The sequence below is a fragment of the Spea bombifrons genome, chromosome 3, assembly GCF_027358695.1.
Source record: "Spea bombifrons isolate aSpeBom1 chromosome 3, aSpeBom1.2.pri, whole genome shotgun sequence".
NCBI classification, from domain to species: Eukaryota; Metazoa; Chordata; class Amphibia; order Anura; family Pelobatidae; genus Spea; species Spea bombifrons.
The window spans coordinates 113324587-113341112 of record NC_071089.1 but is presented as its reverse complement, the minus strand read 5'-3'; the positions used below and the strand labels follow the sequence as shown (position 1 = coordinate 113341112).

Below are 16526 nucleotides of genomic sequence, written 5' to 3'. Positions count from 1 at the left end.
AAAAAGTAAAATGAAATACAAAAACCTATGCACGCAGGGTATTCAGCTGCATCTCTGGATTATGTGAATACATTTTCATATACATTTCTCTGCAGTTACATGTAATCTGTACAAACATGGGGAGGGTGGTATAAATAATCCCCCAGAAATTGTTACGGCTCACTTTGTCAGAGATTGGTGACCAAATGATTGCAGGGTAAGTGTCCAAATAGTACCTGAAATATCATGGGTTGTCCATCCAAAAATATACTTTTTATGAGGGTAATTTAAGGTGGTGGCCTACTAAACAGCCTCAAATGAGACATTTGGGTAACTCCAGAAGTACCATCATAGACATGTCCTCCAGCCTGTCCTATGATGTGGGGGCAGCAGCCTGGGACCCAGACAGAAGGTTCATAATCTTGAAAACTTGTATAAGGGAAAGAATTGTTAATCAGGATGAACAACTCTGCCCCTAACTCCAGACGCTATTCCTTCATGGCAGACCTTTACACCACCGTGTCCAGCATGCCTACACCGAATCTGATTACAGGGCATGACTTTTAAACGGCAGCCACCAACATGGGACGTTCTTCCAAAACCTTCAGATGTTAAGTGATGACCCCAAAGTCAGTATACTGCAGATTTGTTCCAAAAATAACATTTAAGTAACTTCCAAGAGGTCTAATTAAAAAGAGGACACTTAAAATATAAATAACTTTATTTGGTTAACCCTTTGTACTTACAAAAAAAAAAAAAAGATGGCCACCGTAATGAACTTGAAGCTGCTGTGTTATATATTCTATCATTACCCGCACATTATGAATGGAAGTTTCAGATTTTTTCCTTATACTTCCTAGTTTTGCATTCATTAAATTGAGTTTGTATTCCTCTGCATAAGATCCCAAAAACACATCGGTCGTCCGTCCCCTCCTAGCTGCGTGTATATTTCGGAAACCGATAACACAGGAGAGTAATTGCATAAAAACCTTTCGATTTCTTCTGTATTCCGGAAATTCTTTAAAACGAGACTGACTCGAACAAGAACGGATGAAATAATCAGAAAGCTTCAGCCGAGGTCACTTGCTGAGAACGAGAACCTCACAAATAAAACATATTGGGCAAACACGTGTCCGTTAAGCGAATCATTTCAGATCTTCAGGTTATATTTACTGACAAGTTCATCCACATAACCAAAAGCTTTGATCTTCTTTAGCAGAGACACCAGAACGGCCACGTTTTCACTGAAAGAATAACGCAAACTTTTTGAAACATATTTTAGGGGGATATTTCTGTGCCTTAAAGAATACGCTATTATAGCCATTATTCAGATCCGCAATAGGGGGAATAGAATACGTTTCCTTTGTGTAAAGCGTGTAATCACATGACCCGAGATTACTAGATTACAGGCATTCATTGGTTGAGACCTCCTTGGAACCTAAGCCGAGTTCAAAAGGTAGATATCACTTTTTTTTTTCATCGTATAAAACGCATGAATTAACTACAAAGAAGGTGATGGAGTGACTTATGGACCAAAAGCCATCCTGTGCAAGTGCTTTTGAACAATCCAAAAAACTGCATTCCTTATATACGTATATATTCCCAACATGGTTAACACATTATTAAACAGCTACGGTATGCGATAAAAGGTAATATAGCCCAACAGGCAACATAGATGCGTTAACCTTTTATTTAGACTCAGGGTTTAGTTAAGACTGTATGACGCAAAGAAATTGTGATTTGCGTAAAAGGTCTTGATCCATAGAGGATATATAATATATATACAAGATTATATAAAAATACATACCCGTCATTTAACTTGTGCAGTGCATGCGCGCTGTGTAGTAGGTGTTTGCTGAAATTTGCCAAGCGAGGTAGAGTGGATCCACTATCAAGACCTTTAAACCAACTCTGTGGGAGACATTCCACAACCTACAGGACAAACCAAAGGAAGACTAACTCAATACCGACAGAGACTTGGTGCCCAATCGTTCTAGTTAACTCTTAATCTTGTGTGATGTCATCTAATTATGTACTGATGTGATTGAGGCCTTTTGTTCTGTTTAAAACCTGGCTGTTGCCTTGATGTTTCTGTGGATAAACATGATATATTCTGTTCGATAAAAATGTTCATTCTTGCTGTACCCTATTCAAGGTAGTTGTGTCTACTTATTGGGTGCACATAGTAGGGTTCCAAGGTGCGCATGCTGACTAGTGCTGGTAGTGATCTCTGGGAGCGAGTACAGCTCTGTCGGTGAACCCGTTACACATTGTATTTATACAGCGTCAGCAGATCCCATGGTGCCAGCCTCACGGTATTAAGAATGGAAGGTTACCTTTCTAGACTTGTTGACCATATCAGAGTCAGGAGTCGCATTCAAGAGTATTAAGAGGAGGTAGCGATTGAGCAGTTTGTCCACTCCAAGTTCTTGCAAGGCTTCTTCTTGGAGAAATCCATCCCATAACATAATGTTGTTTAGCATCTGAGTAGCAAGAATGGGCACAGTTGATGTCCATGGTTATTTATACTACACAGTAAACGAGCATAACGGACGCTTAGTACTCACCTTCACGGCTGCCCAAAACTGCCTTTCTTGGAATTTTGACCGTGGAGAATTTTTATCTTGTAAAGCACTATTATAATTAGATTTAGAATAAAAAAAGAAAAAAGTGTCAGGGCTATATACCACATTCGCTCCATTATAAGATGACCCCCCAAAATGTAAATATTAATTTAAGAAAAAAGAAAGCCTATAAGAAAAACGTTTTACTAGTAAATATCAATTCACAATTCTATTTTCACATGTAATAAAAACTATAATTGAGAGAAATGCATTTTTTTTTTTATTTCCTTTCATGTGCCAACCTGTCTCCCAGTTATGCACATCTGCCCCCCAATTATGCCTTATACCCCCAAAATATGCTACTCTGCCTACCTGATAAGCCTTATAAACTCCCTGATGTGCCACTCTGCCCCCCCTGACTTGCCAATGCATCCCCAGATTCCCTGGTGTCTAATAGGGGCAGTTGTCTACATGCCCGATGCATGTAGAGAACCTCCGCTGCTGTCCGGCACTTCCACTGGGACTTCACCATCGGAGCACCGGAAGGTCATATCATGCCGGTGCTCTGTCATAGAAGCCGCAGCGGAAGAGACGTTCACCGGCTGCCAGAGAGGAGGATCCAGGTCCCCTGCAGCGCTGGTAGACTAAATGTGCAGTGTGCCTTGTCAGGGCAAACCTGATATTTGTGTAGAAGATTTGTCAAGTACTTTACCTTTTGGGGTACAATGGAATAAATACATCATCTTCAATAGCCTTCTTTAATCTTGAAATAAGACAACCTACCAAACCCTTAAAATAAAGGCAGAGGAAAAACATTTGTAATATGTGTATATAGATTACAGAATTTGTACAGATTTTAGTGTAGACAGATCGTGCTATAAAACACCTCCTTACCTCTACTGCCTTTTTGGACTCGTCCCCCAATACATAGGTTTTGCAGAAACAAACCAAATTTTGTGTCTGCGTGGATGACACCGGATCCCAGATGTGCTCCACAAACTCTGGGGGTAAAATGACTTACATTGAAATAAATAAATAAAAAAGAACAGCTTTCCAATGAAGATGCCAATACCTAGAACTGGAGAAATGTATAAGCACCAGAATCATGACAGTCATAGAGCGGGGGGGGGGGGGTAGCACAATAGTGTTTATTCAGTAAACGGGTGCTTCAGGTGAGATCTTAAACTGAACTTCAATATTCATAAAGAAGGGCCGATCACGGGGAGCATATTATGCATGAAGCAATAAAGTGGCCCTGAGCAAAGCATAGGTATATCAATTTTTTTTTATCCCCATCCTTTAACTATGCATGACATGGGTGCCACCTCAGGAGAATCTTTCTAGACTGGGCCCTTCCTAAAGCAGTTTTCCTGCAGCCTGACCCTTTAATGAATAAATCCCAAATGCTGGTTATGAGATTGTTACCCATCTTGGGGAGGGGGGGGATTTTTTATGTAATATCTTCATAGGCATACAGAGGTCCTTTATCACTCCTGTGTTCCAATGGGACGTTGTGTTCGCTACTCCAAGTTTGGGTTTAAAAGGTTAATTGATTGTTAGAAACCTTTCTGCATTTATATTACAGCTAGGAATTACTTGTTTTCCATGAAAATGGCTTAGCGACCCCAAACTTTTGAATGGTAGCATATGACTATAATCTATGAACTGTCTCACCTGAAACCTTCGGAATGACACACTTTTCAATAACGGATGATAAAATGTTGACATCTGTATTATCTTCAACACCGTTTTCAGGGTCTCCACCGGCATAAGAGAACTCTTCAACTTCACCGTACCACTCCATATCCTCAAGCACGGTGGTGGCCTGTGTAGATAAGGAGAGAGATTCAAAATCGCTTCTGCTTTTGTAAAGAGTTGTTTGGATGTGTATTACACACACACACACACACAAACACAAATAATTTGCATACTAAAGGGTGCAAAGCACAGCCTTTAATTCCTACTTCCGGATCAATCCCTTTCACAGAGTGCGTGAGCGAGTGAGTGTTTTAGAACAAGAATTTTATTGCTATGCTACTTCTACCATATTCTCCCACAGATCTCAACTGGCTAGGTTAAAAAAGTCCTTTATGTTATGACAACACTCCTGTAAAAACAAACACAACAAATAAATTCTACCTCTAATGGGTTCCAGTCCAGGAGCTGCAATCTGATTATTGGATTGAGTAGTTTGGGGATGCATAAACCAATGTAAGCATCATAATACGTGTCCGGAAATCGTTCTCTCCATTCGTGAAACTTAGATAAGATGTTCTTAACCCGATGAAAGTCTTCATGTACATCATCGAATATGTCTTTACTCTGAAGACATATTCTGGCTGTAGGAAGATAAACAGACAAGACATTAATCAAGTTGGTTCAGAGCAAAACAATACATTTGACGTTAACCAGTGCCTCCACCATAATTACCACCTTTCTGCTTTACACATATACATATATATATATATATACATATATATATATATATATATATACATATATATATATATATATACATATACATATATATATATATATATATATATACATATATATATATATATATATACATATATACATATATATATATATATATATATACACATATATATATATATATATATATATATATATATATATATATATATATATATATATATATATATATACACACATATATACATACATACACACAAAAACAATTGGTGTGGGTGCATTAACTGAGAACTAGGAAACTAGAAGAAAAAAATGCCAGAACTCTCATCTTCTCAGCTGCAGAGTATATTTGGTTGTGAAGGGGTTAAACCATATAAGTGTCTTATTAACATGGCACCTCTGTTTTGTTGGAAAGAATTCTCCTCTCCAGGAGGCATCTCATCATCACTAGACATTCCTTCATGATGATCTTTAATTCCAGTGAGTTCGCGCCTCTCTTGCCTTCGGCTCCTGGATAGATAGAAAGAAAGGGTTAAAATAAATATAGTTCTGTAATTTAGCAACAAATCGTATGTATTAGATGCAAACACCACGAAACAGAAACAAACAGGTTAAATAAGGAGGTGAATCAGATAAACGTCAACGGCCAGGTTACCTTGATGAACCTGCCAATTTGGTTTCTTTTTTCATGTCTTTTTTTAATTTATAGTTATTCAAATGGTTTTCTTTACATATAGCTTAGATCACTCGAGGCATACGAGATCCACGTTCACCTATTTATATTCTAAAAGGAGCCGGGTACAAGAGAAAAGGGGAATACAGCTATTGTGGTAGGTGATGATGAGTGCCATTACAGAGACCGTATAATATCCCTGCCAGCCACAGTAAAGAAGAATACCTATTAAAGTACTTTAATATACTCCCCCCCGCCCCCACAAGACAAAAATACAACTAAAGCTCTTATCAGACACAGAAACGGCTGACCTGCAGCAGCACTCCTACAGCAGATCGTTCTTGCAGCTGATTGGCCGCCTGAAGCAGTCAGTCAGTGGCAGGAAAGCGTTCCCACTGATGGCAATGGCAGCACTTTTCATATATGTGCACTGGGGTTTGAACAGACCCCCCCCCTGCATGCAGTGTTCACAAGTGCTAAAGCTGATTGGATGCAGAATTCCCCCATGCCTTTGCAAAGTGGATCACACAGCTACCATATGCATTAAATTGCATGTTATCTGGAGTGCCCCTGTAAAAGAGGACAGATGGAACCCTAGTTCAGCAATACACTGCTGTCTTAGAAAAGATTCCTTTTGAGGATTTTGTTAAATATTGAGACACAAAAACGCAGACAAGCTGTGACTGTTAAATCCATGGCACACAATCCTTGCTCACTGCAAAATGAATGCTGGTTGGGGCATCTGTGACAAAGAAACAACCAATGCTGGCTGAGTGCAAAAACAGATCTTTAAGGGGTAAAAGTAGCCATTTTTGCTGATGGGCACATACAGTCAAGTACAATTTCTGTACAGATGTTTCCCTCACCTTCGCAAACGCGAGTCTTCTAAAAGGTTCGCAACTGGGTTCTCCGATTCCTTGTCAATTCCTGCTAAACACGAAAAAAATACATACATATAAATATATATTGTTTGCTGCTAATCAAGACAAGAAGTAATTCCAGCCTTATTACATATAATAATCGGGCATCTAAAAGGAGGCCATGTTCCTTTTGGCTACCAAAAACACCAAACTTTTATATATTACAAAGAAGTGTACAACATGTATACCTGGGTCATTAGTTGTGGTTAATTGCAATCACCTTTATTTGTAGCCTCAATAAAAAATCACATAAATATATATCTCTAAGACTTGGGCTGCTCTAGATTTCCATTAACAAAGACGTTTGGAAAAAAACACTGGGCAAACAGGAGGAGTTATGTCAATCTTACTGTTTAATGGGTTAATGTGTATTAGCGACATACTAACCAGATAGCTTCAAAATTGCAGCAGACTCGTTACGGAGGTCCTCTTGCCTGCGCTGCAGCTGAAGTCCGGCTCTCTGATGCACCACTGTAAACATCTCAGACTCCAGTTCATGTATCTGGCTGATCTAGAGTTTAAACAAAAAAAAAAAAAACAAAAAAAAAACACATTCTTATTTTGTAAATTACAGAACACACAAAAACAATTTCGCAGTTTATTTCAGCAGTTTGATTTGTACGTTATCTGCTATTGAAACTATTAGCAGAGATGTAATTGTCCTTCTGAATTAAAAAATATCTATGGATTCCAATAGGAGAATTATAGCAGATATGCACTTTATGTTAGGTAATAAATATCTGTTTACCTAGCATGTGGCCTATTTCTTACCCTGTCACCCTAGAATTATATGTAGCCAGATACTGTAGGAGTTGCCCTACATCCTTTTTTCTATATTCTGTATGAGAATTCATGGTTAAAACATTTTAGGTCAGCCATTCAAAAAAAAATGGCATTGTATTGTACAGCGAAAACAGTAATATGGTTTCTACTCTAGATAAAGATACTTTCAGTGCAAGGTAACAGCTTTCAGCACCTTCTGGAGCAGTCACTAACCTTTTCATTCAGACAGTCAACGTAGTTATCTACATAAGATTTCATCTCCTTGAAAAACTTGTAGCTTTGCTCACTTGAGGATTTCTCAAGCTTTTCTAGCAAGTGTTTAGAGCTCTCAATATCATACTTATATTTTTCACTCTCTTGTGTATGAGACTTGTGAACCTCTTGAAAAGATGCAATCCTAAAATCACAAAAAAAAACAAATTTGGCATCCCAGTAATTGGCTTAATTTTTCAATTTGTTTTGGGGTAAGATGATTGGTTATCTTATTTATTTCCATGGACTTTAAAGAGGGAGTCCTCTGTGTTCAGACTGGAACAACACACACAGCGGGTTTGTTACAAACAGAATTCTAATCACACAAACTGTGAATTTATGAAGAATGTTCCCAAATTAGTATAAGCTTTCAGGAACTCAGGTTGTTTCTTCCCAGATATGTAAAATAAGTCAAAGTCTGTCTCAGAACGGGAGACAAGCCATGTTCAGCACAGTGGGCATCTCAATTGATGCAGTCATAAGACACAACATTGGACAAACAAATGTTGCTAAATATAAAAAGATGACATATGTACATGTATAGAACTCAACCAATTTCAAAATAAGGGAAAGACCCTTCACTTTGTGGGTCGTATTTATCTTGCCTTGCAGCGAGTCTATTTTTGATATCTCCCACTGTTACTGGTGGCAAGGACACCCTTGGCTCTGCAGCTCTTCTAACCCTTTGTGGGGGTCGCACAGGCACCATATCTTCATCTACAGCCTAAGAAAGACAACAAATTAGTCATGTTGAAATAAAAAACACATGGATTGAGCTCTCTAATAAGTGTGTATGTATATATATATATATATATACACACACACACACACACACACACACATATACATACATGTATGTATATATATGTATATGTGTGTGTATGTACACACACAAAGAATTTTTATTTTTATTTTTTTATCAGATTTTTTTGCCATATAATAAAAACTTAAGGTGCTAATCATTGTTTATCGCATCAACCTATCAATGTCTGCTTACAAGCAATGTGTCTCCAATACTGTGTTGGCTTGTGAAAGCGTTAAATTCAGTTAGTGGTCCACATGTTTAATTAATAAGCATTGATGGATATAGACCAGCGGTTTCCAACTCAGCCCTCAGGTCACACTTAACATTTTGCTCCAAAAGGGATATTCACAAAACCTGGGCCATTGGTGAGCCCCAGGAGCTGGGTTGGAAACCACCAATAGACATAAATAATACATTACCTGTGAAAACTTGATTGCTTTCTTTATCTGCTGTTCCTCCCATCTGTCCTGAAAGTCCACATCCTCCTGATTCTCTTCCCTGCCAGATTCATTCCCTGAAGCTGAAAAATAAAATAATCATTACGACAGGAACATGAACAGTGCCCAAAAAGAATCGTAACACAGACAAAAATGCAGAAAATCTCAACGAATTTACAGATTGTAGAAAAAGTATATACAGCCACTTGACTAAATAGTGCATGCTATGGTTAATAATTCCGAGTAAAACGGTATAAGGATTCTTTAGCTCCGAAACCAACTGACCAAGCAGTTGTGTATTAGAAATTCAATTTAAGTGGGAGGTTAGCCATCTTAACATATTATTCTCCTTTTCCGTGGTTATTTATCGGTTCTGGTACCCTTTCAACAATAAATGAGCAGAGTTCAGGTTTATAGAAGTTTTTAAACCAAACAAAACTGAACTGAGCTTTGTTGACGTAAATGCATAATGCAGCCATTGTCCATATGAAGAGGAGAGGGAGGGGCAACGGCTGTTCCTGTAACTGGAAGCCCACCAAGAGCTAGAGATTGCAAAGAACAAAAATAAGAACCACTTTTAATAATTAAAGCCTTAAAAGCAGTATAAATTATAGATTCACTTTTCTGGTCAGCTCCTGGAGTGAAAAGCCCTAAGTAATAAATATAATTATTTTTTTATTATTATTTTTTTAAATATAGGATTTCCCTCTTTATCAGTCCAAGATGTGTTGTTTCTCTGTTTAAGGTAAATCAATGTGTTTCTCTGAAATGCAGAGTAAAAGTTCAGTTCAAGTCTTTGGAATCCCTTAGCTACAGTTAAACAAGCGACAAACAGTATTTTTCCTCATTTGAAACAAAATCTCGATCAACATGAATAAAGACCGTAATTTTATATTCAACATACATATCTCGCCTGCCATCTGCTCCTTCAGCGTTTTGGTCCCCGGTGCAAACTGGATTCTTTTCTCATGGTCATCAAGATCGTCATCACTATCTGACTGGCTGGAATCTGTCCTGGTCTGTGACGTATCAAGCGATAAGTAGTCACCTTGGGCTCGAGCTCTTCTACGCTGTCTGCGAGCTGCTTGGATGGTTTTCAAATCTGGGATATCACCTGCTCTGAACAAAAACAGTGACAAGAATCACTAATGATATCCCGGTAGGTTTATGGAGAAACATCACCCGACGACAATGTCAGCTGTACCCAGTCCATCTTCAGTGATGCAACATTTAACATGACCAGACAATGAAAACACTAGAGACATATCCCAGTGAAATAACATTATAATATCTGATATTCAATATCATCTGTAAAGGTTCTAGCATTATCATTGAAAAATGCATATGCTTAAGGAACGCCTTACAATTATTTTAACAAGTCATACATAGTAATTAATATATAATTTTTTTTTTTTTTTTTTTTTTTTTTTTTTAAACACAAACATCAAGCTGGCACATTGTCCAGCGGTATCTTTACCACATTCTCTGTACCCTGTTTATCCCAGTTAAGACATAGAAAACAGAACCCATGCCACAAACAAGCGCAAACCTGTAGGTTCTGTGTCAGAAAGAGACTGAGATGGGCTGCTGGCATCAGAATCTGTTAAGTCCTTGTCCAAAGTTGGGGAATCCGCACGTTCTTCACTTTCAGCTTCACTTTCAGGCTCAGAACAACTATCCCTCCCCGAATGCACAGCAACTTATTTTGTCAAAGAAAAAAAAAAAAGTTACAAACTTGTGCATCATTAGCATAAAGCAGGAGATCCATTATATGTCCAAAAGGTTCATTAGTCTATTTATAACTGTGCTGTAGGAGAGTTCATTTCATTGAAGCAATTTGGACATATCGTCCTTCGAGTAAAAAAAAATAAAAAAAATAAATAAATAAAAAAATCACTGTTTTAGTCACACAGGCCGTTCTGGGGAACATTTTAACACTTAATGGCTATGTAAAGCCGAACTAGTAACAAAAATCATACGTAGCGTATTAATTTTAAGGTAATATGGACTGAATCTGCCCTATCTGTATGTAAAGCGGGGCTTCAGGCACATAACATTATCACAGCTATTCTCAGTTTGTCAAAAGTATACACAATAGTTAATATTTGCAAACAGATACAATGCTAGAGACAGAGCAAAAGCCTCAGAAAGCACAACAGGAACGTTACATTAAAATGATTTTGCAGAATCACCAAATATTTGACTGGTTGTTTTCTTTAAGGATGTAAATCCACAAAGATTTCTAACTCGTCATGCACAATATCGCCTTAAAAAGCCTACTGGACCAAATTATGAGCGCAAATTTGTAAAAGCAAAGGATTGCCATTATCTTTACAAATTGTTTGGCTGAAATCACAACAGCAACAGTGAATAAAAGCCAAGCCCTAGCATACAACACACACACACACACACTGTTATAATAAAGGAATTGATTGGATAGGATTTGGGCAGCGATGTGAAACAAAAATTACATCATTGTTGCTTTATTTAAATTGCAATATATATAGACCAGCACTTCCAGCAAGTCTATACGCACCAACATCATTTTGCTTCTTTGCATGGTCTCCATTTTCTGTCTTCTTCTGCACTCTAAACACTACCGCGTTCACAGACGGCTTCTTAACCTTAAACGACACGTCTTCACCTGGAACATACAGGAAAAAAAGCTAACATTTCACAGCTTCAGAAGATATTCAGACGGACTGTGAACACAATACCAGAAGCTGGCACATGTATACCTGCACCTAACACTAGCCTTCACAGACCTGTTTAAGCCAGCGCAGTGATTTCCTCCATTTACTATGGATTATTTTTACATTTTATACGTTTTAAGGGATTTTTGCATACCAAGTTATATTGACAGATTATTTTAGACATGCTGACAAACACCTTACAGTAACACGCGCAAACATGCTACACTCCTGTACACACATGCTAACACTATATGTTGATATACACACGCATGCTAATGCCACACCGTAACAAAGAATACTATACGCATGAACACCACACTCATATATACACACGCTATACATATATAAAATTACACACTAACACTATGGACATTTACACACACTGTCACTATAGTATACACACGCGCACTACTCTCTCACCACATGGAGACCAGCCACACCACTGCCAATGTGAATCCGGCACCATATGCTTTCCCGCTGGGAGCCTCAAGGCACCCACTCACCATGCACCCCCCCCCACCGGAAAACATACGATGCCGGATTTCCAACAGCGTTGGTGCCGGATTCATGATGGCAGCCCTGCAAAACCCTGAGCGCTAGGAAATGGTTTCTAGATGCCATGGCGACCTGGGGTTTGTCAAGCCCTGCATGCATGTATGTATGATATATATCTATATACACACATACATGCATGCATACACACACACACACACACACACACACACACAACCACCGAAAAGCTTGTGGTCACTTAATTTTGTTTTTCTTTCAAAAACATGTGTATGAAAATAAGAAACGGATAAAAAAAAGTTGAACCATAAAGCATAAAAAAGCTTTCATGGCTGTACACGGGATGCAATATTCAGTCAGCCCGGCTCTTACCTTCCCTCTCCTCTGTGAAACTCAGCAGACTCCTAGGCCCGCCGCTCCTGGGCAGTTTGACACGGCCATCCCCGTCGTCATCCTCCTCCTCCTCGCTGCTCTGCCCACCGCCCAGCACCTCTTCATCATCATCACCATCTCCATTATTACTACCACCCCCAGGAAAATCCGCGCTTCTTTCTTCCCTCTTCTTTCTGGTCGCGCAGGTCAGACCCCTGCGGCCATCTCTTCTCTGCTTGTTAGACCGGATCCGCTCATTTTCTTCCTCCTTTCCTCTTTCTTCTTCTCCCTCCTCTTCACTGGATTCTGCTTTTCGAACGCGTAAATTGCGATTCGGCTTCCTGAACATCTTGTACGAGTGACCAGGCGCCCTTTTTCTACGTCATTCAAAGAAGCGACGTCGCGTATGTAATCGTCACAAACGTCAACCAATCAGCGTAGGCTAGGGTCGCGCATCTGAAAAACTTTATTAGTATGAACAAAATAGTTTCCTTATTAAAGTCATTGGAGGAGAGCTTTGTTCTTCTTATCTTGTGTGAATAAATAACGTTTTTGTCTCAAGGCAGCGCAGTTACATTTGTGATGTCATAGAAGACCAGAAACACGAAAAAAGCGACACACGGGCAATATTGACCATACTCCCCTAGTGTCCCTTTTTAGGAGGGACAGTCCCTCTTGTGACCCCAAATCATTCCTTCCTCCCCTGATGTCGCTCTTTTCTAGGGGCTTAGAAGGTTTGGTGGGTATGAGGGTGTCACAGGGTACTACAGCCATAACCGTCACATTAAAAATAAAATAAAAAAAACACAGAATTTTCCATTATTAAACCTTTTTTCCAGAAATGTTTTTGGCTAAAAAATTGGAACAGAACCCTTAAAAAGTACTTTTTGGCTTAAACGTATAACCTGCAAAGAGTTTTCCCAAACTTTTTTCAGGGCGGCCAGTTACGTCACGTATGTCATGCTGTTGTCATGACGCGTGAATTGTGTCATGTCATGTGTGCAGGAATTTTGGGGTGAAAAAAAGTAGAAAAGTTGTGAAAAGTCACAGAAAGAAAATTAGATTTTTTTTTACCCTTTCCTAATAGGATCTAGGTAAAAAAAAAAAAACGCTACTTTACATCAGATAGCATTGAATATTTGAACGCTGTGTAGAATAATAATAGATTATTCAAGCAATTATTATTATTAATAATATTAATAACAGTTATAACATTTGCGCTGCAGAATATGACGGCGCAATATATAAAAAATAATCATAGTAATCCATATAACTGAACGCTGATGAGCCCGACCGCTCAACTATGCTTTACGTGCGTGTTCAGCAACCAGCAGATCATGGCTGCACCTGCCTGCGCCCGCCCGCACTCTTTCTCCGCCTGCCATCCAGCCACCCATCCCACCTTGTCAATCGGGTGACGCGGGGCGTGTGACGGCTGCGCGCTCGGAACTGGTTTGTCCTGCGGGGCTTGCTGTAGGAGAGGTGTACGGGGCACGGAGAGACTGGCAGCAGGAAGAGAAGGCAGGAGTCCCGCATATTGACGGAGGTCAGTGTTACAGGGGGAGGAGGTCCGTACGGCTCTGCCCCGGGAATGGCAGGTGCCTGACACCCCAGGAGCCCACGAAGCCCCCTCAGGCGGGTGTGTACACTATCAGTAATGCAGTCTAAATGCGTACCTGGCTGTCTGTGGGTGGGGGTATATATATATATATATATATATATATATTATGATTTGGATTAGCTGCGGTTTTAGGAGTGACCCGGATAGGTTTGGGAGTCACATCTGTAGAGATCACAAAGTTAGGAGTCCAGGCTTTTTGACACATGGGTTCTGGCCCTGTTTGGGAGGCAAATTACTATTTATTTAGTGTTGTTATTATTGTGTTTTTGTGTATTGTGCTGGTATTGTTGTACATTGTGGTATAACGTCGACATTCTGTCTAAAATGAATGTTTAAACAACAGAAGAGGTGGCGGGGGAGGTCGTACTCACCGAAGCTTGCAATCGTAACGTAACATTTTCGTCTGGTTTCCAAAAAAACTGCGGTTTCATCATAAAAAGACAAGTTTAAACTCCGTACTGCAGCACGTTACACTTTACCGGCCGCACAACATGTGTGTGTGTATATATACTCCTATATATATATATATATATATATATATATATATATATATACACTACTGTTGAACAGGTGTTTATAGTGAAATGGTTGCATTATTTATATATATATATATATATATATATATATATATATATATATATATATATATATATATATACTTGTATTGGAATACTGTTTTTTGACCTCTTGTCTACTGGACTAATACGGCTGAACCCACATAATATTTATTGTTTTATATAGCGCCATCTTATTCCGTAGCCCTGTACTATGAGTAAACATAAGATAGTATATAACACAACGATTCGACTTACATAAACGAGGTATGGAGGGCCCTGCTCAAACGAGCTTACAATATGTGTGTGTGTGTATATATATATATATATATATATATATTAGTTGAAACGTGACAAATGTAACAGAATTGTGCGTTTGAGTAGACACTTATGAAGTGTACATTACTCGGCAGTATTGTTTGTGTAGGAAGTTTGCAGGTAGAATTAGATCATTATTATCAAACTATTAAGGAGTAGCTTTGGGGGAAAAAATCATCAAAATATGTCATCAAAATAGTTTAAGTGGGTGATCCACAAGAATATCCCCAAACCAGAAAACCCACTATTACTATTATTATTACTATTATTGTTGTTATTATAACTATTATTGTTGTTGTTATTGTGTATTCTCATCGGTATTGTACATATAGGAAACATATCGCTGCTGTTCTGGCTTACAGTATATTTTAATTTCGGCGATGGGGTTTATTCACTAAAGGGAGAGTTGGGGTTTTAAAGCTCATTCACTTTTTTGTTGCCAAGTTTCTCCATCATAAGGCTGAGCTGGCCCCTTAGACGTTGCACAGGGCCGGCCACTGGGGCTGGATCTTCATAACCATATAGTCAAGTCACAGGGCTGAGCGGCAGCTCATCTGACGACTCTCTCTTTAGTGAATAGACCTCTACGTTAGCGAGAACTCCGTGCAGTTACCTAGAAAGGGTGAAGACGTTAAAACAGAATAACAGGTTGATGTTAAGGGGCCGGCGGATCTCGCGACGTATGATTACTGCCGTGCGGAGCTGGAAATACCAGCTTCTCGCTGTTACACAAGGGAGCACACGCTTTCACCCACGGGTATTTAACCTGATTACACAGAATTAGCATATCCTGAATCTTTTATTAATACTCCCTCCAGCTTGCACCGTCGGGAGCCGTGCTTATGAGATTTTTTTTTACCGAGAACCTTACATGGCGGGGAAGCAGGACGCGGTCCGTGGCACGACGACCGACGGCTTACGAGCGTCTGTCTTATTCTCTAAGGTCATTGAGAGACTAGGGTTTCCAAGGTAACGCAACAATAACATGTTTTCGCGACCACGATAGCAAACCAAACTCTCTTGCTTTAGGAAATGTCCAAGCCTTTGGCCAAAACAGTGGCCCTTGGGTACTTTATATCTCCTATTAACTCATCCCGTGCCAGGGGTGCGTGCAATCAGTGCCCGAAACACATCTCAGCGGCTGTCGGTGACCCTAAGCATATCCTGGTAATAAAGAACGATTGTCTTGGTATGATCCAAGTATCCATTCATCCTGCGAATGTCTGAGCTTGATGGCAAATGCAGAGGCATGGGGTGTGAAAGTAAACGTAGGGTTAATATATATGGCATATTGTATAAGATCGTAGGGTCTGTTTACTAAAGAGGGACTTTGCAGGTGAGTTTAACTATTTAACTACCGGTATGTGGGTTTTTTTTAAGGCCAAGAGAAGCTCCCCAAGGTTTGGCCTTGGTTATACTCGGGGGTATCAGAGAGTTGACATGCCCGGTCCCTCTTTGGCGAATAGATCGTGGTGTTCGGTGGCGCCTCATGTGGTTGTCGGTGTAAATTTATGTTGGGAGTGCGAATGAGTTCTACCAAAAGGTTATATGCGGCAATAACACTTAATCCGTGGGTTAAAATGTTGAGTTCCTTATACCCGGCTCACGA

The 16526-nt window shown here is 39.4% G+C and overlaps 1 protein-coding gene across 3 annotated transcripts; it reads right to left on the bottom strand.

Annotated features, from left to right (window-relative positions):
* Positions 1–1005: 1005 nt before the first annotated feature.
* GCFC2 (GC-rich sequence DNA-binding factor 2) lies at positions 1006–12827 on the bottom strand. Of its 3 annotated transcripts, none has more exons than XM_053460691.1 (18): positions 12425–12827; positions 11386–11493; positions 10399–10548; positions 9754–9963; positions 8832–8932; positions 8213–8331; positions 7569–7752; positions 6960–7083; positions 6519–6582; positions 5377–5489; positions 4683–4882; positions 4218–4368; positions 3438–3544; positions 3256–3332; positions 2547–2613; positions 2316–2462; positions 1787–1911; positions 1006–1223 (listed from the first exon to the last, which is right to left on the bottom strand). In XM_053460691.1, the coding sequence occupies exons 1-18, from the start codon at positions 12771–12773 to the stop codon at positions 1130–1132; spliced, it is 2490 nt and encodes an 829-aa protein (XP_053316666.1). In that variant the 5' UTR covers positions 12774–12827; the 3' UTR covers positions 1006–1129. The 3 variants fall into 3 exon arrangements, with proteins under 3 accessions (XP_053316666.1, XP_053316667.1, XP_053316668.1); XM_053460692.1 differs by having other exon boundaries at positions 6519–6579; XM_053460693.1 differs by lacking the exon at positions 1787–1911 and having other exon boundaries at positions 1145–1223.
* Between the last annotated feature and the right edge of the window lie 3699 nt (positions 12828–16526).

Bases quoted from the DNA above. Each gene is read 5' to 3' on its own strand.
- GCFC2 (XM_053460691.1), bottom strand. From the start codon at position 12,773: ATGTTCAGGAAGCCGAATCGCAATTTACGCGTTCGAAAAGCAGAATCC. The intron at 9,964-10,398 runs GTTTGCGCTTGT...TGTTCAGAGCAG, and splicing joins TTCTGACACAGAACCTACAG to GTGATATCCCAGATTTGAAA. The intron at 4,883-5,376 runs GTGCCATGTTAA...ATCTTCCTACAG, and splicing joins TTCTTTCCAACAAAACAGAG to CCAGAATATGTCTTCAGAGT.